At 43.8% G+C, this 22,253-nt stretch overlaps 1 protein-coding gene across 4 annotated transcripts in view; it reads right to left on the reverse strand.

Moving 5' to 3' along the window:
• The window catches only part of klhl29 (kelch-like family member 29), a 280,861-nt gene that overhangs the window by 168,191 nt on the left and 90,417 nt on the right, over window positions 1–22,253 (reverse strand). For all 4 annotated transcript variants that reach the window (XM_087852069.1, XM_087852071.1, XM_087852070.1 and 1 more), the window contains one exon: window positions 4,500–4,811. In XM_087852069.1, the coding sequence (XP_087708195.1) occupies window positions 4,500–4,772 (273 nt within the window). In that variant the 5' untranslated portion in view covers window positions 4,773–4,811. The remainder of the gene's footprint in view (window positions 1–4,499; window positions 4,812–22,253) is intronic.

Below are 22,253 nucleotides of genomic sequence, written 5' to 3' on the forward strand. Positions count from 1 at the left end.
TATTAGATGTCCCTCTTTTAATATGCAGTTGGCTTTAAGAAAACATTGGTTGTGCTGGTGGCACACATATACTCGTCCACAGATATGTCAGAAAAGGTTCAGTTTTTTAAACGATGAGTAAATAACACAAAGTCGGAGCACAACCTCCACCAAGGCCATTGCACCTTTTTGCTAGTTTAAGGCAAGCGTTCAGAATTTGCACCAAAATCTGACGAGTACTTCCTTTACCCGTGCTCCACCTCTCCACCAAGTTTTATGGAATTTGGCCTTGCTGTGTGAGCCTACAGTAATATTCCTGACAGGCAGCAGGCCTCAGCTCTTGCCTCGACCTGCTCGGATGCCTGTTTAGTTATTACCTAGTAAATTGACTCTCATTGATATTCTAAGGAAAAAATGCTTTGGAAAAACGACTAGCATGCTGAGTGAAACTGAGCTTTTCCCTGACATTCACGATACTGTTCATCAGCCGGAGACACAATGGCTCTGTTTGATAATTACATCCAATTCAACATCTGTGACAGCAGCACAAAATGCACGTTAAATTAAGTTAAAAATAATAATTAAAGGGATAACAGAGCATAGGTCTAGATTAGCAACGGTTCATTGTTCCATGTGGTTAGCTTCACATGGACAATGCAGCCAGATGGTCCTTTTCGAATGTCAGCATTTACCCTACACGCACATGTACACCAGCACATATACACGTGCACATGTACATCGGACCAGTGGAAATCAATATAGTCCACTAGCTTTTTAGTGTATATGTGGACAGAGCAGGGACACGGGTCCCGTGGAGAGCGAGCTACAGCCGTCCATCAGACTCTTTGTGACCGCCAACAGCTTTGATCAAAGATGACAGAGATCAAGTAAGGATAGTATGCAGCCAGGAAGAAGATAGAGAGACAGGCTCCCACAGTGTTGGCCAGTTCTTAAGGCTTCTGGTATCTTTTGTAGGCCACTATTAAAGCAGAACCCAGACTATGTATTTCCATTTCTAAACTGTGCTGGTCTCTACTGCCTAGATTACAAAGGACTGTCAGGAGCGAAACAAAGCAAAGTAAATCCCTGAATAAGACTGGCATCTTGGGAAATAACCACACAGTTGTTGCTGTGCACGCACACGCTCGCACTCGTGCACGCACTCCCCCATACGCTGTATGTTTAAACAAGTGTGCACTCAGATGCAAAGCAAAGTAGTTAATTGCTATGGCAGCCATTGAATGATGACAACGGCCACGGTGGGAGTTGGCGAGACTTTGTCTGAATGTATGTAATTATTCAGCTGCACAAAAGGAAGGGCCGATGCGGTGCCAAAGCAGATTCACTGCGTCTGTGGTCAGTGTATTCAGCGGGGAATCTAATGATGTGCACTTGTGGGCTAAATTACCAGAGCATTGTTTACCTCTGCTCTTACAGAGCAGATTCCACCAAGAGCAAGAGACCAAGAAGTCCAAGTTAAAGAAAATGATCTGACAGTGAGGAGGAATGTAGAGAGAAGATGAATGGTATCCATGGAAGCGGAGGCTGGGGAGAGGCTAAAATGTCTAACTCCTTTTTGGTAAAGGCCTCTCTCTTCACACGTTGCTGACAGCCAGCTTGCTAGCAAATCCCAAGACGAAGGGGTGGAAAACACAAACTGTACAGCTCTTGACTATACCACTCAAGACACTTTCAAGCTGCAGTTATTTTCTAAACACAAATACAACGTATAATCAAATCAGGAATGAATGCACCTAAATCACTTGAGGCCTTAAAAAAATAGCTTTATAATACAGTTTGGATTAAATATCATGGTCACAATGGAGCGAGAAGAGATTGCTTTTCATCTTTGATGGCGGTTCACCATCTTTTGCTTCTGATCTACCTCAACAGCCTTGTTACACTTGAACTGCTCCTTTGTCTTCAATACTCGTTCTAATGAATTGCATTTCAGCTAAATATTTCTTCACAATTTTATTTAACTATTAGCTGGATATTTTTAACTTACTTCCCTTAAGATCCACTTATTTTATTATGCTTATTGGCCAATTTACTTAATATATTTAGTAGGGGTGCAACGATACACAAAATTTACGGTTCGGTTCGATACTTTGGTGTCACGGTTCGATATTTTTTTGATACAAAAAAAATGTTCATGCTTTTTTCATTTGTCATTTGTTAAAATTATAAATATATATTTTAACTCAAAAGTACAGTTTTTAAATTTAATGTTGCTGAAACAACAAAGTAAGAAAAAAAATAAATCTATCTGATCGAGAAATCACTCATCTTTGGAAAAGAGTTTATTACAGAGAAATGGCTCTTTCCAAAATAAAAGCTATACTATACTCTTCTTCTGGGCTATATTCTCAGCAGCATATTAAACATATCAGGTCCCCATAAGGAGAATCATGTGCTAACGGCTGTGTAAATGACTCGGGTAAAGTTTGTAGCATGCGTGCTTGTTGTTTTTGTCTGCTTCCACTTGTCTTTGCACTAGGATGATGTCAGCATAAATGTGCAGTCATATTCATTGTGTCCCCACTAGCGCTGTCAGCGTTAATCTGAAATGACGTTAACGCCACAACACGGCAAATCTCTGTTAACGAGCTACCGCGGATCTCCCTGTGCGTGGGGCTGGATGGCGTTGACCAGAAAACTGCCAGTAGTTCCCACCCATATAATTGAGCATTGCGTGGCACATCTGACATACTGTTTTACTTTTGTCCATGACGCGCTTACCTTCAGGGTCATACTTCACATGAAGACCAAAATAGTTCCAAAGGCCAGATCTGAATGAGGGTGGGGGAGGTTCAATTTGCCATGTTGTAACTAGCTCAGCTTCTGTCTTGCTAGCTTGTGCTGCGCTCAGTGGATCTGCGCTCCACAGTGCAGCCTAGGCGGAGTAGTCGAACGCAGATCCACTGAGTTTTCAACACAGACAGCATCGTCAGAAGAAAAGTTGATAAAATAAATTAAAAATTTTGTATTGTTCGATACATATGCGTACCCAACCGAAAGCACTGTATAGAACTGTTCAATATCGATACGAGTATTGTTGCACCCCTAATATTTAGCTAACACTCTGGCATGCTAGGCTACTTTTTTGATACACGCTAACCGCTCCATACTGTTTGCTAACAGTTTAACTGCTAGCCTCACTTTTACATCACCTGTCTACACCATTTCAACTGTTTATTACCTGGTTAGTTAGACAACAATTTCATCTGTTAACCCATACTGTTATCTGGCAATATAATTGCTAGTCATACTTTTTCAAAATAATTTACAGTGTTATATTCATAACTTTGCTTTATAGCCACATTAGCTGTCTAGCTAGCTGGCTAACATTTTCTGTTGTTAACTGCCTTTAATGCATATTGTTGATAGCAATTTAACTGCTAGATAGGTAACAGCGAACAATTTCAGCTTTTAACACATATTGTTAACTAGGAAATTTACTAAGATGTCCCACCTCTGATCAGAGAGGCTTCTTCAGTACTAAAACATGAGATTTGAAAATTCTTAAAAAAAAACTCTTAACACAACTTTGTTCATATTTTTACCTGACTACCATAACAGGTGTGTATCAATTATATTTGGCTAACAATATTAATTGGTTATCCATGATGGTACCTAGCAATTCAACTGCTAGCCAAAAAAATTACCTTTTACTAATTTTGCTGACTACTGTGTGAACTATCAGTTATAATTTTTGCAAAAAAAAAAAAAATTTGGTTATCTATACAATGTATTAATATATATTTATGCATTCTTTTTAGATGCTGCTTTGTACTGCTCGTACATTAATTTTAATTATCCATTAACGCTTCTGTGCAAACCTGTTCGGGTCCACTTAAAGGAAGGAAAGCTAAATCTTTCCTACTGCAGAAATATCGCCTGGGACACTGGGAAATCAATGACCTACAGGATCAATATATACTGATATGGTATGTAATAATATGGTTCCCTTTGTTTGCTTGTTTCTAGCACACTACAAATCATCACCTGAAAGCAGAACCCATCTGAGTCAGCTGTCAGAGATCATTTAAATAATGTAAGAAAAAGGAGGCAAAAGCAGGACAAGCCAGCAATTTGGCAGAGAGAGAAAATGAAGATGGAAGGAAAATGGTTTGGCAAGAATGTGCAGAGAGAGCAGCAAAAGTGGAGTGAGGGATAAAGGTAAAGAGCAAAAAAGGCTGCAAAGAGAAACAACAGAGGGGGTTTGAGGAGCTGAGACAGTTGAACCATGAAGACAGGCGTGCCAGTGCAGAAATGTTTGGGAAAAAAAGTGGGAGGGAAGAACTGGAAGACACACAGAGCGAGAGAAGAAAGCAGAAGAGTCTCAAAAGCGTGGAAAAAGTTAGATATTACATCCAGTTGGGGAGTCATCACAGATTGAAAAGTTGACACAGTGAGAGGAAAGAAAGCCTGACAGAGCAGCAAAAGAGATCGAGAGCTGTCCAAGAGGAGTCAGAGGGAAGCAGGTGTCCCAGCATCCATTTGGATGAGCCTCTTACCTTGGCTGATGCCGGAGCCACCGATCCTGCTGCCGAGATGCCTCGCTTGACCACTAAGTCGCTGCTCGATGTTGTCACGGCAACTGTAACTGGAGTTGGAAGAAGGGAGGGGATGACTGGGAGGGGAAGGAGCCCCGGACGGTTGTTGCCGTTGACAACGGCAGAGGCACAGCTATGATTGGCTCCTCCATTGTGGAGGCCAGAAGGACGGATGTCTCTCCGCTCCCAGGGTGCCCGGTAGTCCCTCTCAAAGCGATGGTGGTGGCGTGACATCACTTCCTCTTCCTCTCAGAGGGAACAACAGGGGCAGGCCTGCGTGAAAGGGGAAGAGGGTAAAGGTCATTTCAACCATGCAGTGCAAGTGGCAGCGAGCGATACAGACACGAATAGAATAAAAGTTTCTGGGAAAAAACAAAGAACAGAGCGACACGTAAAGAGTGAAAGAGTCAGTCAGTAAATTAAGGAGAAAACATGTTGACATGAAGGTGTAAATGCTTACAGCATCTGCTCCCAGCGCACCTGACTGACGCGAATACACGGCGGTTCATTTGTTGCCTCTAATTCCTATTCTCCCAGTCATTAACGAGAGCTGCGACAAGAGCGAGAGAAATGAGCGCCGCTGAGCAGCTCTATAAAAAACACCCATCAGTGCCAAACCATAAGGAGCCAAATGTGTTATGTGAGGCATCTAGGCACGGCGACGACAGGTTCAAACAAAATGGCTGAGCCAGACGCAAGCAGGTACACGCTCAGTTCAAGATGTCCTGAGGGCGGCGCGAGCAGTAACACGACCTTGCGGTCAAAACTCATTCATCTAAATAGATAAATACCCGCGTCACCCCCCACAACCCAATTACAGCTCATCTCACACATCTAATGGCTGGTTAATTCAATCAGATTGCCCTTGAAGTGCATTGGAGGGTTCTCCCTTTTTCGAGCACAGCAGGCTGCGATTAGGGATGGGTACCGGTATCCGGTGACATAAACGGCAGTAACCAGACCGAAAAGCAGCGCACATTTCGGTGCTTTATTTCGGTGCTTTTTTGTTTCCTGAGATGTCACACACTTTGGATTCCAGCCAATCATTTTACCTTTGCGAGCATAGTAGGCGGGCCCAGGTATGTACTTTCTTTTAGAGCAGAGCTACAGATTAAAGGCGAAGCAGTCAAAGTCTGGCTGTACTTCACAGCAAAAGATGCAAACTCAGCAGCCTGCAACAAGTGCTTTAAGCTGATACTGTGCAAAGGAGGCAACACCTCGAATCTGATGAAACACCTGGCGACGTATAGCATTTTGTTAAAAGCCGAGAAATGCACCGTATTTAATAGCTTGCTGTGAGACCTCACACCGAGCACATCTACTGCGGGTGTGGTGCCTGTTATCTGACCCGGAGTTTGCAACATCCCCCAAAAACCCGAAGAGGAGAGTCCTGGCCCCTAGCCCTGCCAGTGTAGCAGAAATGATGACGGATGATGATGGCAGCAGCCGTTCTTCTCTGCGTGAGTCGCTTAATGTTGTCCGTGTGTAATTTACGTTGAGTAGGCTAACCACGTTATTAAATTAATGCATGTAAGGTGAACTAGCAAACATCATCATAGCTACATGCGGCTGTCTTCTTGTTTGATGGCAGATACTCCCTTCACCCTGGCCAAAAAGGCTAAAATGACCAAAGACAACATGGGAAACAGTTAAACATGAGAGGTTTTTGGACAAAGTTTGTGTTTTTTCCATTGTTTAAGCACTGCTTCCAGCCAAGAGTGATACCATATATGCCCCATAGCTGCAGAAAAGACTAACATTGTTATCTTTTTACAAAAAAACAGCTAAACATGGGAGGTTTTTGGACCAATTTTGTGTTCTCCATTCTTTAAGCACCGGTTCGAGCACCGTTTAAGCACCGGCACCGTTTCAAAAGTTTGGTACTGGTATTGGATAAAACCTAAACGATACCCATCCCTAGCTGCAATAGGCTAAGAGGTGACAGCGAGCTGGAATTACATCAGAATGGAGCACGGCGCTATTGTGCAGCAGGAGCAGCGTATCACTCTTCTATTATGTCATAAATCAAAGTGGTATGGGATCTGAGCAGTGAAATCCATCACTGATGGGTTTCTAGTGCATTGTACTCAACCTCACCAAAGGCACGTTATGCTTCTCAAAGCCCTTGATAACAGATGAAATAAATATATAACAAGCTCACACCAGGTTCAGCGAGCCCCATGCAAAATCCCCTGGTCTGCAAGGAGAGAATGACAGCGGATGATAAGTCTGTATTCTGCACGCTGGGGTCTGTCATGCTGCTTCTTAGCCTCACAGAGGAGGGAACGCCTTGAAACGCTAGCTTCTCTGTGAGTATCTCTGTGTGTGCGTGCTAGTGTACAAAAGCAGCATATAGTACAACTGAATGTGTTTAAGCCCAGCCGTGCAGTATAAGAGTCTACGAGGAAGCTGCAAATGAAAGGTTCTCTACAAAGCTTTGATGGGAGCGATACACCAAGCAGCCTGCGGTGGGAGCACCTGCCCTACTGTAACTTTCGCTGCTGTGACCATCCATTTATTTATCCACTACAATCCTCTCTTTCTTCCTTTGTGTTTTTATCGTCTGTATTTTCTTATGTTATATATACACCCACCTCTCTCAATCCTCAGTTCATTTCATTCCCCTCTCTAATACAAGGTCTACTCTGTGCAAACACAGCAAGCTGATCCGTGGCGACAGAGTCAGACGGAGCAACCGAACGCTTCGGGACAACTCTCTCACGCTCTCTTCTCACTCTCTCTGCAATAACCTTACTCCTTCTCCATAGTAACCCCTTTTAATAACCTCAAATTTTCCAATAGAATAAGCTCGAATTATCTCTAGAAATATGTACAGAGAGACTAACAAGATTCTAGGCCAGTGGAACAATGGCAGAGTTAGAGCCAGGTAATATTCTCTTATCTCCCGAGCTCCACACCTCAGCAAAGAAATAAGAGGGCAGTTAGAAAAATTCCTCCACATGAAAACAGTGGAAGAAAAAGCAGAAAAAAAGGGACATTATCTCCACAAAAGTCAGAATTGAGGGCAAGAGTGCATTTGCTTTCACAATTTCTTTTTATCAGCACGTTTCAGATGTGAAGTGAAGACATGCTATTGTGCATCCAGTGCGCTATCTAGTCTAGACGGTGATTCACTGGAAAACAGAGTGTGTTTTGTCTCCCGGTAAACCTCTTAGGACATCGGTGCACTTGAGAACAAATCAATCCATTTGATTAAAGAAAAGGAATTGAGCAAGTTTGCATGTGCTCACACTAGCAAGCTCTGTGGAACAAACCTCACTAAGGTAGCACCACACAACACAGGATAGAGGAATGAAACAAGCAAAGTCGCCTCCTTTGCCGTCTTCTATTTATCGCTAACGGCTAAAATTCAAAAGATGAACAAAGTTATTCAAATACCTTCTGGAGCGCTGTGGGGATTATCCAGTGCCCATTTCAATTAAAAAAATGTTTGTCTTTTCAAAATGAGTCCTGTTAAGAGAAATGCAAAAAATAGTTTGTCTGATGGAATATTTTGATCTGGCACTTCTGAGTTATTTGTAGCCAAGGCTGAGGAAACAAGACATGAACTTCAGGGTGAAGGGTTAAGGTTTAAACACATAAAATAGCTCAAGTATTTCACAGTTTTCAAATCATATGAATGTCAAATCAAAAAATGGGTAAAAACGAGTAACGTGATGAGAATGTAAGGTTATCCACTGAATTCCGTATTTTAAATAAGGTGAAAACAAACTGATGACAAAGTCAAAATAACTTCTGTAAGAACATTTGTACTAATTCAAGTATCCATCCGTCCTCTGTTGCTTACTGGATCTGTTGTGGAGGCAGCAGTCTAACCACAGACTGCCAGAACTTGCCAACCCCGACCACCTCCTTCCTCTTCCAGAGACATTCCCAGGCCAGAGATGTAATCGTTCCAGTTTGTCCTGGATCTGCCCTGGGAACATGCCCACCATGCTAGTCAGATGCCCAAACCACCTAAACCACCACTCCTTTTGATATAGAGTAGCTCTACACAGAAAACCCTTATGAGGAAATAAAAACTCAAGAGACACAACCGTACCCAGGGCAGGGTTGACGGGCCCTGGGGCAGAGGCTCAAGGGCTAGCGCCTGTTGGCAGGGCTTTAGCCCATGGGGCCTAGGGATGGTATTGTTTAGGTTTTATCCGATACCAGTACCAAACCAGTACTTTTGAAATGGTGCCGGTGCTTAAATGGTGCTCGAACCGGTGCTTAAAGAATAGAGAACACAAAATTGGTCCAAAAACCTCTCATGTTCAGCTGTTGTTTTTTTGTAAAAAGATAACAATGTTAGCCTTTTCTGCAGCTATAGGGCATATATGGTATCACTCTTGGCTGGAAGCAGTGCTTAATCAATGGAAAAAAACAAACTTTGTCCAAAAACCTCTCATGTTTAGCTGTTTCCCTCTTTTTCTTTGGTCATTTTAGCCTTTTTGGCCAGGGTGAAGGGAGTATCTGCCATCAAACAAGAAGACAGCCGCATGTAGCTATGATGATGTTTGCTAGTTCACCTTACATGCATTAATTTAATAACGTGGTTAGCCTACTCAACGTAAATTACACACGAACAACATTAAGCTACTCACGCAGAGAAGAACGGCTGCTGCTGCCATCATCCTCATCATTTCTGCTACACTGGCAGGGCTAGATGTGCACAGTGTGAGGTCTCGCAGCAAGATATCAAATACGGCACATTTCTCGGCTTTTAACAAAATGCTATACGTCGCCAGGTGTTTCATCAGATTTGAGGAGTTACCTCCTTTGCACAGTATCACCTTAAAGCACTTGTTGCAGGCTGCTGAGTTTGCATCTTTTGCTGTGAAGTACAGCCAGACTTTGACCGCTTCGCCTTGGGCATTTTTAATCTGTAGCTCTGCTCTAAAAGAACATACGATCTGGGTTAGGTACCGGTACCCATCCTTAATGGGGCCTGGTTGGAGCTAGCCTGAAAAAGCTACAAGAGGGGATGTAAGGCATTGTAGAAGCAGCAGTCCATTGCAGTCCAATCCCAGGCAGTGTTATAATTACTGTTTTGATATAAATACAATTCAAACAAATTTAAAACCATGTTATAAACATCTGTACTAATGTGATTTTTTGCATGTGCATTTCATTTTCATACTCAATATAACGCTCTTTCAACATGCTCATTATTTTGAAAAGTTAACAGTGCAGCAACGTAGTTTCTGCATGCCTGCAAAGGGTTTGCAGAAAAGTGGTCCAGGTTAGACGCAGTGAAGGTTCCCGTCTCATGCTCGTGATGCCACTTTTTTAACTGCTATAACCTGTTAATTTAAAGCATTAAAAGCTCAAATTCAACTTTTGCAGATGTGAATAACTTTTGGTTTTATTTTATTTTTATTTACCATTATTTTTTTTAGCATATAGGTCATATGTAGAGCTGCAAGAGGGCTAAGCTGTAACAAAGATGGCTCAGTTTACTGAAGTTTTGTGATATCTGGCACTCGGGTCAGGGGTCACTCTCCTGGTGAGGGGCGCGATGAAGACTATCATTTCTCATTTCAGTGGGCTGTTTAATATGTCTGTGTAAAGGCCCAAGAGAATGAAAAACACAATGAAGCAACAGCGCCTGCGAGCTGATTAATTAGAAAAGGTTAAATGTAGAACTCGGGATACAGAAAAGAATTAGTCACTATGAAACGAACGCAGTCCTTCATGATTGACAGCGTTGCTCACGAGGGGGCTTCTGCACAACAGAACAAGTGCAGAACAATTAAAGGGTTAGCTCCGTTTTGTATAAACAGTATGCAAAGCTGCTATTTTCTCATGTCTCATATAACATCACGGCTCCTAATCAGAGGTCTGCGTGCCCCACATTTCCTTTCTTACTTTAGATAGTGAACGCAAACATCCAGCTTAGCATCATCGAGCACCTCATACACACGACAAACGCTTCTGTTGTTTTCTAGAGGAGATTCACATTACCATGCTTCCCTTTCTATCACTCACCCAAGTGGCATTTTCAGATTCTTGGCTCTACATTTCAATATCTGCACAATCCTCTAAGTGAATTCCTGTCATCCTGGCACTATTGCATGTCAGTACGTACTGTGGAACTGGAGGCTGGCAACAGATCCCCGCAGAACGAGTGTCACCGAGACAAATCCCACTACATTTATGGTCCTCGGTGAACAGAAGGATTTAAGCTACTAATTACAGAGACTTAAATTCCCTCCACGGCTACGTTTCTGCCACTGCTTTAAAGTCTGCGTGTGCGTGCGAGCCCACGTTGACTCGAGCCTGAGAGAGTGCGTGCTCCGTGTGTGTTTTGTCTTTTTTTCTTTAGGTTAAGCACGAGAAGGCGATAAAGGAAACGTCGCTCTCAGAGGTCCTCGTGGAAACCAACACCCAACACACCTGTGGACTCTGCCAGACCAGATAAACACTTGAATGCATCACATCTCCAATGACACTCGGCTCTGCACCGCTCCGCTCTGGGGAGGTGGTGCCAATGAAGATTTGCCCATTTTCTTTCACATCCAATGAAGTCACTGTCAAACTGAACGAGGTGACGCCGTTTCAAGAGGAGGGCTGATAACCTTCGCTGCGAGGCTCACGTGTTTAAAGTCAATCTAATGGCTTTTATTTTGAGTTCATAAGATATAATGACAGCACTTCAGTCATACCCTACAGCAATTAATGAGGCTCTTCAGCTCCTGTCAGCATGTTAATAATCTAACCTGAGGGTATCAGAGTTTCCCACGCCAAATGCTGTTTTCTGGCTAAAAACGGCTGATGATCTCTTCTGTAAGATGAGAAAAAAACAAAAATTTGTACAATTACTAATCCTCTGGAAGCCCAAATAGCAACAAAAATGCTTTGGTTTCCAGCGTGAGCAAAGGGACTCGAAAAAGTAACACAATTACTATGTCAGCAATCGAACCTAATGAGCTGACTGACTCGGATTCTCCGTTGTGTTGTCACATCGTTGAGTGTACGGCTGTCATCTGCAGTGGAAGCGCAGTGTGTTGGTGGCTGGGTGCTACTTTTTGAAATATTGATGAATCAGAACCCAAATTTCAGCCAGCTCAACGTGTACGTGCAACAGATACAGAGATCCGATCTGCGAAACGAGGAGTTTACGACAACTTTAGATTCTTAAGCAGCAACGGTTTGGTGGAGAAAACAAAAAAAAAGTTGTCTGGCAGGTTGGGAATGTGAGACACACACCCTTTAGAGCAGCATCTGTCACTCCGAGGCGGCACGCAGCATGTTGGGGTGCGCGTGACAGAACTGCGTTAACAAAGCCATGTGGGAATGAGCGGGGAGCCACAGATAGACGTGAGGAAAGAGGCAGCGTAACAGATGGACAGAACGCAGCGACGACGGAGAGACAGCCAGACAGTGTGAGAGAGAGCGAGCAAACGAGATATAACAGCAGTAAAGCGTGCGTGCGCTTGCGAGTGTGTGCGAGCGCGACACGCAGCCTAAAATAGAGAGAAGGGTGTTAAGGATGGGGATCAGGGTGGAGTGGGGCGGGTGGTGTGTCATACGTCTGTTCTGGGGTGTGATGTTTGCTTTGCTAGCACATTCTGCCCTGTGTTTAATACCACCCAGCAGTTCCTCCTGCTACAGATACTCCCCAAGAGTGAGGGCTCCGTTTCCAATCTGTAGTAGTGTTTATTTCTATTGACCCAGTGACAGCCCAGCTTTCACCGTGCTCGCGCGCAAACAGCCACGTGCTAGACTCGCGAGGCTGCGCTAATGATCGGCCCGTCCATCAGCGAGGCTGGATGGTACAAACGAGGGCTGGGGATAGATGGCATGCTGTAACTTTATGAGGACAAGATATTGCTGTAAATGAGCGGCCCTGTGGGAGACGCGCGCAGAGTATAGAGTAACTACCGCAGGTGCACACACGCGCCACATACACAGCAATCAGAAATGTGCTGACAGTCCCTCCAGGACGACGGAGGTATTCAACCTGATATTTAAATAATGGGAGAGACTGTTGGTACAGGAATAGCCCGAAGCGCAGCGAGCCAGAGTCTCGGGCCTTTAAAATTCTCCTTCACAGCTAGAGTCCGTCCCAGATGATGATGAAGATGCAGCGCTGTCTTAAATTGGATGTTTCGCTGCCATTCCACACACACCTGCCTATAAAAGCATTCCCGCACAAGCCTTATTAATTAGGCAATGTGCTAGAACCTAAATTGGATGGGAGAGAGTTAATACGCTCTTGGTGGGGGAGAATTTTTCTTTCCAGCATTTTTTTTGGTCTTTTTTCCCCACCTTGATGAAGCAAACTGAATTGCCGGGAAAGAAAGAGGGCTTCCTGGGTATTTTTAGCTTTCCTTCTTAAGGACGCGAACAGGAGAAAATCTAATTGATGTTCCAGGAGAAGAGGTGGGAAAAAAACGCAGGAACAACAGAGCAGAACCCAGAGGAAAGGCAAACACAGGAAAGGAACAATTAGGTTGAGTGTGTATTTCATGTGCTTAAACATTGTAAGTGTGGAGGTGAGTTATAGGGGGGATGTAGAGAGAGGTGAGGAAAGGGCCATCTTTAGATATGAGAGGAAAAGACAAATGTAGCTACAGTGGAAACCTACAAGCCTATTGTTGGGATTGATTCTTAGCATTAGTAGGTTGAATTAATCCCAGTGGTTTGAGGGGAATTAGTACTTTGCTACTGTTCGCACACCTCATTAGTGGTCTGAGTGGAATCCAGAGACACCACACAGGCAGCAGCACATCATAAAAAAGAAAAAAAATATTGCAGGGCTTCTCATAACAGAACCCACCAGCTTAAGCATCATAGAAACCAAAAATAGCTTCGGTTTGAGCAAATTAGAGGCATATAGGCCGGGTGTTACTTAAACAGCTGCCGCTACAGTCTTTGGCAGGAAAATAAACCCAAACCACGAGGTAATCACCAGTCACTCCGAGCAAGACCGGGAACTAATCTGAATCCAGCACCTCACGTTTCCTTATCTCATCTGCCTATTAGGATTTCCACGCAGGTTCAGAGACGATAGTGAGAGATGGCACTTTGTATATTAATCTGACACCTTGATGGATGAAATACTGGTGGGTGACATGCACACACTGCCTCATTTTGTCTGAGACAGACACTTTCTGATCATCTCCTGTTTGATAAAGCATGCAAGCAAAGGCCAAATCATTCAAGGCGGATAAAAAAAAAATGGGATCAGGTGCATTAGGCAGACATAGAGAAGAGAAATAAAAAGGAAGTGGGGGCCAAGGGTTATTTTTTCTTGAGATTAAGAAATATTGCATATGCCGACACCACTGACAGCAAATTACCCTCTCCGTGTGCATCAGCACAATTCTTTTAGCAGAGCATTAATAAGTAAAAGTTTTTAGCGACGTGGAAAGGAAAAAATAGAGGGGGGGGGGGGCTGCATGAGTGCGTGTGCAATGCATGTGTGTGTTTTGTGTGATGCAAGGTTTTCTAAGCTGCTTGTTTGCTGAGGTCTGAGCACAGGGGGTTTGTTTTTTGCTTGTGCATGATGAAAACAGCACGAGAGTCGCTCTTCTGTCCGAAAGCGTGCACGTGCAGGGACGACCGCGCAAATATTGCAGCCGACTTGAGTTAGAAACACCCCGACGGTGCATGACTGTAAGCGGCCCGGGCGTGATGATTACCCAAACAGAGAGAAATCTGCCACCTCCACCACTGCGCGCCGGCGCTCAGTTAATTAAAACACCGACTTTCGACAAAACGCCACATTATCACAACAGCAAGACACGGAGCTGGAGAAAAACCCCGAGGCAAGCGTGCACGCTTCCTTCCTACGTGCTGTTTCTTCTACTTGATGCGGGAGCGGTGAATTTCCAGACGCCAATCACGCGCTGTGTTTGTATTTGTGTGCGCGTTCCGGGTGTATCCTCTGTGGCCCGTGGCAGCTGTCGCCTGTTCTCTCTCCCCGTCGCATCCTTTTTCGCGTGTTCCTCTGTTCTCTAAACAAAAACCAACAACGCCATCAAAACAAACAGCTCTCCCGGCTGACGCTGCACACGGCTACGTGCGCATTTACACACATAAACACACGCGCGCGGTCTTTAGGCTGCGGCATTACTGGAGCTACTGTAACATGCGTGTGATTTTGTGTGTCTGTGTGTGCGAGTGTGTAGGTCAGCTTTGGAAGCGGGACATGGAGAGCCAAGTGAAGGAACAGTGACTTAATTATCTAAATGGCTGCTGCGGAGATTACTGAGGGCAGTGAGCATCCATCTCTTTCAACACCACCAGCTTAGAGTGCACGGCCAAGGAGGGGAGATCAAGAGATATAGACATCAATAAGAGAGACAGGGCAGCAATAAGAGAGTGAAAAAAGAGGCCAAGAGAATTAAACGAGAGCAAGAGATAGGAGACAATGTGGAGGAGAGCGAGGGGAGTGGCTCCAGTGACAATGATTTACAATGGAGTAGTTTGTAAGCCGACTGGCCCCCGCGGATATGCGGCTGCACCCTCAGCTACAGAGAGTTCGCCGGCAGCTGGGATCATGACATCACCTCTGTCGCCATGGCGACGCCTCGCGTTTTCGATTTTACTCTTCCCATCATTACCATGCAGATGCTTCGGGGCTGGATACTATCTTGACCCCGGCGTGAAGCATCAATGGCTCCATATTTCGCTCTTCCCATCGCTTACACGAGCGCGCGTTATTGACTTTTGCGTGGCTAAGCGGTAACCGAGGTCATCCTCAGAGTCGACGGCCTCGGGTTTGATCCTCCTCGTGCACAAGCGGCGTTTCCTTGAGCAAGTTGTGTTCCAGTGACCCCCTCCAGGTGGTTGATCCCGTAAACGCAGAGCATCTAGACGCTGAAGAGCAAATCATAAAGAAATAAATAGATTAATACTGTCGCTGTGCATGTCAGTTACTACGCGTTACTGTAATACTATAGACAATCCAACAAATGCCACCAGAATGTACTTTTCCTTAAAGGAAATTCATTAAAAAGCCTTCGTTAAATTGTTCTCGTTAAGCCTCTTTTCTAGAGGCAACGAGCAGGAAATGACATCTTCCTTCACCACCATTTTCCTTCTTAAAACTTTAGTCCCTGATGGCACGGACAGTGGTAAAGAAAGCTTGTTTATGACAGGGAAACCCACTGGGTTGAATCCACAGACTGTCTGCGGAAAGAGAAAATGAATAACTAACACTGCCTCCAACAAATGCTGTCCATGAGCCACTGAACGTGACATACTGTTCTGCAACTTCCCAAATTACACCGAACACTGAATTTCGTCCTTACTTGGACCCGTCCCTGCTGAACTGTAGTCATTTTGTTTTTTCTCTTTTTGGTGATTTCCAGAAATTCAAGCCCAGGTTCTTTGGCTGATTGATGCTCTGCTGTTATTCTGGCTTGCTTTCCACCCAAGATGACATTAACAGTGTGGTTGTACCATCCAGCTCCCTGGTGAGAACGTGGTGTACTGTTCAGAAGTGCTGAAAAGCAGACACTGAGGCTCCATCCACACTAAATACATTTTCATCTTAAGCAGTGTTTTTACACCAAAGAGGAGGGACAAATAACTGCCACCCATATATATATATATATATATATATATATATATATATATATATACATATACATATATATCACTGATTCAGAACACCATTCATGGACAGTCGGGATCCAATATGTGTGTCTAACAGGGTTGGGCGATATGTAAAAATTTTCCAACCGACAATCGTCAGTCCAATAATCAATGATGGGAGGTTTATTCGCGCACGCGCAGACTTTTTGATGGGCGGAGCAATGTAATCATGCACGGACTGATTTGCGCGTTTACAACAGAAGAAGTCCAAACATGGACGAACTAATTTCCCCCCAAAATTACGGCCGTACGCAGCGTTAACGCAGCCATCACGGTTAACATGATTAAAATTTTTAACGCGCTCAATGAACAAACCTTTAACAAACTACCCAAAATGCGTTGACAGAGACATTTTAGGGATTTTGACTCAGCCTGCGATCCAGATGGTTTCATTGTTAATCGCGTTAGTCGTGATGACGGCACGTTAAAGCTGACAGCACTAAAAAAGTCACCAATTTGTGATTTCTCTGGCTTTAAACCAGATGAAACAGGTAAACCTGAGGATGTAACCAAGGCGGTGTGCCACTTGTGCAGACATATAGCGCAAGCAAAGTAGATAAACACAGCTAACTTGCATGAGCATGCACGTGTCCACCATCTGACTGAGTATGCGACTATCACCAGCTTCTGCAGATCCATCAACAGGCATCTGGGCGCAAACGATCGCCGATGGGCTCAGCTTATCGTCGATATATTCGTCCAATCGCCCAACTCTAGTGTCTAATGTTCAACTCCATGACAACTGCTAATACAGATAAGGGTCCGATAAGGGTTCCCTTTAATAAATGACTAGACTTTTGTCACATGAAAGCCATCGACATTTTCATCCACTTATCCAATTGTAATGGTTGTGCTGGAGCTCAAAGCAGGGCACAAATTAGAATCACTAGTGAACCAAACTCTGTATCTTTGAACTGTTGGAGGACAGCATGCAAACTGTGGATTCAAACCCAGGACCTTCTTGCTATGAGGCAACAGGGCTAACCACTGCACCACCACGCCGTCCCATCGCATGACAGACTCAATTAGCAGGCGAATGAGGGTGCCTGCAACACCATTTCCAAAAAAAAAAATCTCTTTTTCTGCCAGTTCAAATCAAAATGCAACTCCAGAGTTCCCAAATAAATAAATAAATGGATTTTAAATAAGTTTTAAAATGAGAACATATTAGTTTGGACATGGCCTCAGTCAAACTTCACGCTGGAAAAACCCACAAAAAGAGTGAAATGAAACCAACAGCAGTGTTTTCGGAGCGCATGTAATTGCACGCTAATTTGTCTAATTGCAGTAATGGCATCGAAAGCGGATGGACCCAGTTTGCTGAAAATGTGAACGCATGCAAAGATTAATGTTCGGAGACAGGTTTAGATTATTGAGTTGTTCTGTTTATTTAGCAGCATAAATGGGGCCTTTTATAGATTCAAGTCCAAATGTAAGCGTACGGGGGAATATCTAATAAATCAAAGGCTGATGTTTCCTTCTTAGAGAGTCAATTACATTAAAGCTGAAGCAAAACAGAGTTCAGATGTGCTGAGCAACAAATTCCCAACCCAGTCAGCTCCAATACTTCCTATGATGATTAATGACAGGGAAATCAAGGCTAGCAGTATTTACCGCCAAGTCTTCATTGCTCTTACCTATTAAACGCAGACACACGTATCAGTGCAGATAGACTTATGAATGCAAGACAAGCACAAAACTTCTCTCACTATAAGTCACACACGCATCATCTGAAACCCAGGTATACGCAAATGTACACTCAGGACAGCACTCTCTGATTAAGCCAGGCCATCTGCTCGAGTCCCTCATCACCGCTGACGGCCGCTGCCTGTCCAGACCGGCTCCAGGCGAGCAACAAATCCCTCCCCACCACCACCTCGCGTTATCCAACGGCATATTAATCTCCTCAAATCTCAACCTTTTCCAAAGGGCAGACCCAACGGTAATCTCAGTGCGGCTGTTCGAGGCAACATCATCTCTGGTCTCAAATACATGATTTTTTCACTTCTGTCTTAGATGACATGAAAAGTGAAAAAGAGGCAAGTATCTTCTTTGCTGCTCGTATGTTTCCCTTTCTCTCCACTTATCTCATGTCTCTAGGTGCGCTCTCTAAAAGCCATTCTCTGTCTCTGTCTATCGTTTCATATCTGTATGAACACAGTAGCCTTTCAGAGCACATGGTGAGTGGCGCCACAGCCTGGTCTGGCCCAGAGGAGCGGTTGAAGCGGTGTAGATTAATGGCCTGGGAGACAGCCTAGGCAAGTGGAATGAACAAACAGAGAGGCCACTGAAATGACCATGATGAAAAAAAAGGAAGTGAGGCAAAGATAAAGAGAACGTATACTGTAGGAAAGGAAGGGACTTGGGGAATGTGTTCTATCGCTGTACAGTTTTATACCCGTGTCACACTGACAGCAGAGGTTGGATGGAAGTCAAACAATGCCCGGATTTGGTGAGGAGCCTTTGGCTTTGGGGAATGGAAACTCTACAACGTACTTTGACTGAGATTACATTCATGAACATTTTCCTTTGGTTTGACAAGCCCAAAAAAGATGACAGAGATAGAGGCGAATCGTCAGGTGAGAGACAAGCTCAACTTCAATTAAACTTGATGAAAAGAAAGCTTCCCACAAAATTGGGCAAAATTTAATTGGAAAGCCTCCAAAAGTTGATTCTGTTCATCTGGACGTAGCGTATTCTGGGAGAAACGTTTCGTCACTCATCCAAGTGACTTCTTCAGTCTCAGCTGACTGCAGGATTCCCCAATCTTATAAACAGTACATTTGCATAATGACTGAAACCAGCCCACTGAAGGAACAATGGGCTGTGAGGTCAGTTCCTTAATCATAATTATGCAAATTCTCATGACCATTGATCAACAACCACTGACCAAAACCCACTGATCAATGGCCATGAGTACCATTCACAGAGAGTTGGGGAATGGCTGCAATCACGGCATTGTAAGATGGTGACAGATGTACCCTTAGGCCCCCTCCTCGATTCAAAGATGGTCTTTCCCTTTTCACGTAAATGGCCTCCTTGACTCCACGCTCAGACCAGCGTTCTTCCCTGTCCAGGATGTGAACATCCTCATCATTGAAAGAGTGTCCACTGGCCTGTAGGTGTAAATAGACTGCAGAGTCCTGGCCTGACGAGGTAGCTCTTCTGTGTTGTGCCATCCGCTTCGCCAGAGGTTGTTTGGTTTCCCCGATGTATAAATCCTGGCAATCCTCCTGGCACTTAACAGCGTCCACTATGTTACTCTGTTTGTGTCGGGGGACCCGATCCTTGGAGTGGACCAATTTTTGGCGCAGCGTGTTTTGGGGTTTAAAAGCCACAGAGACCGGGTGTTTCGAAAAAATGCGTCTCAACTGTTCCGATACTCCTGACACACTAGAAGTCACTTGGATGAGTGACGAAACGTTTCTCCCAGAAAACGCTACGTCCAGATGAACAGAATCAACTTTTGGAGATTTATTTTCCTGGATGATTGAGAATGCATCAAGACGTTTTAATTGGAAAGGTTTTTATAATAATTAATCAACACAGCAACTTTTTAAGCAAAAAGATGAAGCACTGCTTTTGTCTGATGCTATTTTGACTTAAAGATTGAAAAAGGAGGAGAATAGTTGTTCTAGGTGGAATTTCGTGGTTTGATCCAGGATTTGAACCTGTATCACGAACGCTTGATCCAAAAATAAATAAATGCTGCAAATTCGTCCAGGATAATTATGTGGCTAGTGTGAACGACTGCATTAAGAGTAGATAAGTCCAAAAAATGGCACGTATTTTATGTGTATTAAATCCTAAGATCTCACAAATAGTTTGATAAAAACTAATAAATGGACCGCTACATTTATAGTGCTTTTCTACGCAATTCAGTGCATTAAATGCATTCAGTGTTTTCTTACTACAAGCCCCATTTACTCATTCAGTCAAGCGTTCATACCAGCGCTTTTAACTTAACATTCATACACACTTGCACTCTCATGGATGTTTTGGGGGCAACTCAGGCTTCATTATCAGAGATACTTCGACATATATATATATGACGGTGGAGTCAGGGATTGAACCAACCACTTCAATTCATAGGCAAACTTTACTTCCTGAACCACAAAATAAATAAAATCAACTCCTCTGTCATGAGTTGTACACAATACGATATGCTAGCAGCGTTGTGAGCTAACACTAAGGTCAATATTACCTTGAGCTAAAAGTCAGCATGCTAACATGCTAATACTGAGCAACATAGCAAGCTAATTTTTCCCCGTTAGCATTAAAGATAAAATAGAGCTAAGGACAATACAGCTAAGTTTCAGACATGTCACATTTGGTTAAAGAATTACCAAAAAACAAAACAAAACTCAGTAAATATGCAGGATGGAACCTCAAAGCCAAAAGTGGTGGACAAATTTCACCCAACACCATTAGCTTAGCTTATTAGCATTCATCCTCTGGGACTATTGACGTCTGAGTAAAATTTCAGGGCTAAGCCATTTCTGTTTGGGCAAAACTGATAGAAATACTCTTCAACCTGACATGTTCATAAGTGTGTAAAACTCATTATATATGGCTCTATAGTGGAGAGGGAGCGAGAGAGCACTGATGAAGTTGCTGGTTAACATCACAGATAGTGGAAGTGAGGTGAGATAAAAAGAGTAGAGGAAGCAGAGAAGAAGTGAAGAAGAACGGGCAATGACAGAAAAGGAAAATTAGAAAGCCCAGAGTGATGGGAAAAGGTGGAACAAACACACACACACACGCATGTTCTTCAATCAATATGGTGGGAATGTGGCCCCATGATAAATCACTTTCCGGGCAATAACAGGGAGCAGCCACTATCCCTCTTTTTAATATGTTGCCGGAGTGTCAGTGGGTGATACACGGCAATATATAGCATGGAAGAAGGCAGAGAGAAGACAAGACAGTGGGAGGTAGGGGTGGGGGGGTCTGTGATGTATGGACCTGGACAGTTGGTCTGCACCCAGATAAAAGAAGGGAATCATGATTAGGTTGGGTAAAGTGTCCACGCTGGCCCATCCGCAAACACTCACACACAGACACAAAGAAAAGCTGGAGCTGCTCAGGCGAACCTGTCCTCTCTCTCCCACAACCCCCCCGCCCCCCCTTATCGTATGTCTTTTCACATGAGCTCCCAATGCATCAAAACTTGCCTTCTCCAGAACAAGGATGTACTATAATACAAGAGGGTCAGAAAAAATTTCATTACTCGGGGAAGAACTATCACTCTCCTTTTCTGGTTATATCGCTTAAGGGCGATATTGAAGGCCGGCAACTTTCCCACCACTATCTGCCTGTCACCGTCCACAGAGCCACCAGATTACAGAATGTCCCGGCATGTTGACCTTCACTTAACTATCTGACCGCAGGGCACATCGTCCACCATGTTTTTTTATTGACTTGATTCCATCTCGTTCAATCCCATCTTTGCCTGCTATGTTTGAGCCTGCTTGGCAAATGTTGTTACCGTAAACGAGAGCGGCTTCTCAATTGACTTGGGTCCCCTTTAAAGTGGTGCTAAATAAGTAATGGGGCATCTCATCTGCTTTGGCTAGCCAGTAGCTGGATGGGTTACAGTAAAGGGAGATTAATGGAAGAACAAATGGAGACAAATGTATGAGCTAAATGGAAGTTCCCAACCAACCTATAACACTACCCAATGACATATAGCATTGATTAGCATTTATGTACAACTGGACAACTGTCAAAGTGTACATTGATTCAGGAGGGTGAAATATACAGGTAGATGGAGCGACCTTTCACTAATAATCACAGGCCTAATAAATGTTTAACAAATTCCATTGTCTCAGCTAAACCTAAACCCGAAACAATTTGTAGAAGTGACAATAAAATGAGTAATGTGCATCTGCAGCAGCACTTTCTGGATAAAATGGCCTATCGGTGTAAGGAGCTAAAGTGTATGAGCTCTGAAATTCAACACCCCAAACCTGGTAACAGTTTCAACGTGTGCACAAACTACAGAGAGAGGCTGGTTACATGACTAACTCAGAGGTGAAACGCAACACAGTAACAAGTCATCGTTTTGTAGAAGCTGTACATTATATTTGCTTTTTACACTTGTGT

This window comes from Neolamprologus brichardi, chromosome 15, assembly GCF_056152115.1.
Source record: "Neolamprologus brichardi isolate AB-2024 chromosome 15, ASM5615211v1, whole genome shotgun sequence".
Lineage (NCBI taxonomy): Eukaryota > Metazoa > Chordata > Actinopteri > Cichliformes > Cichlidae > Neolamprologus > Neolamprologus brichardi.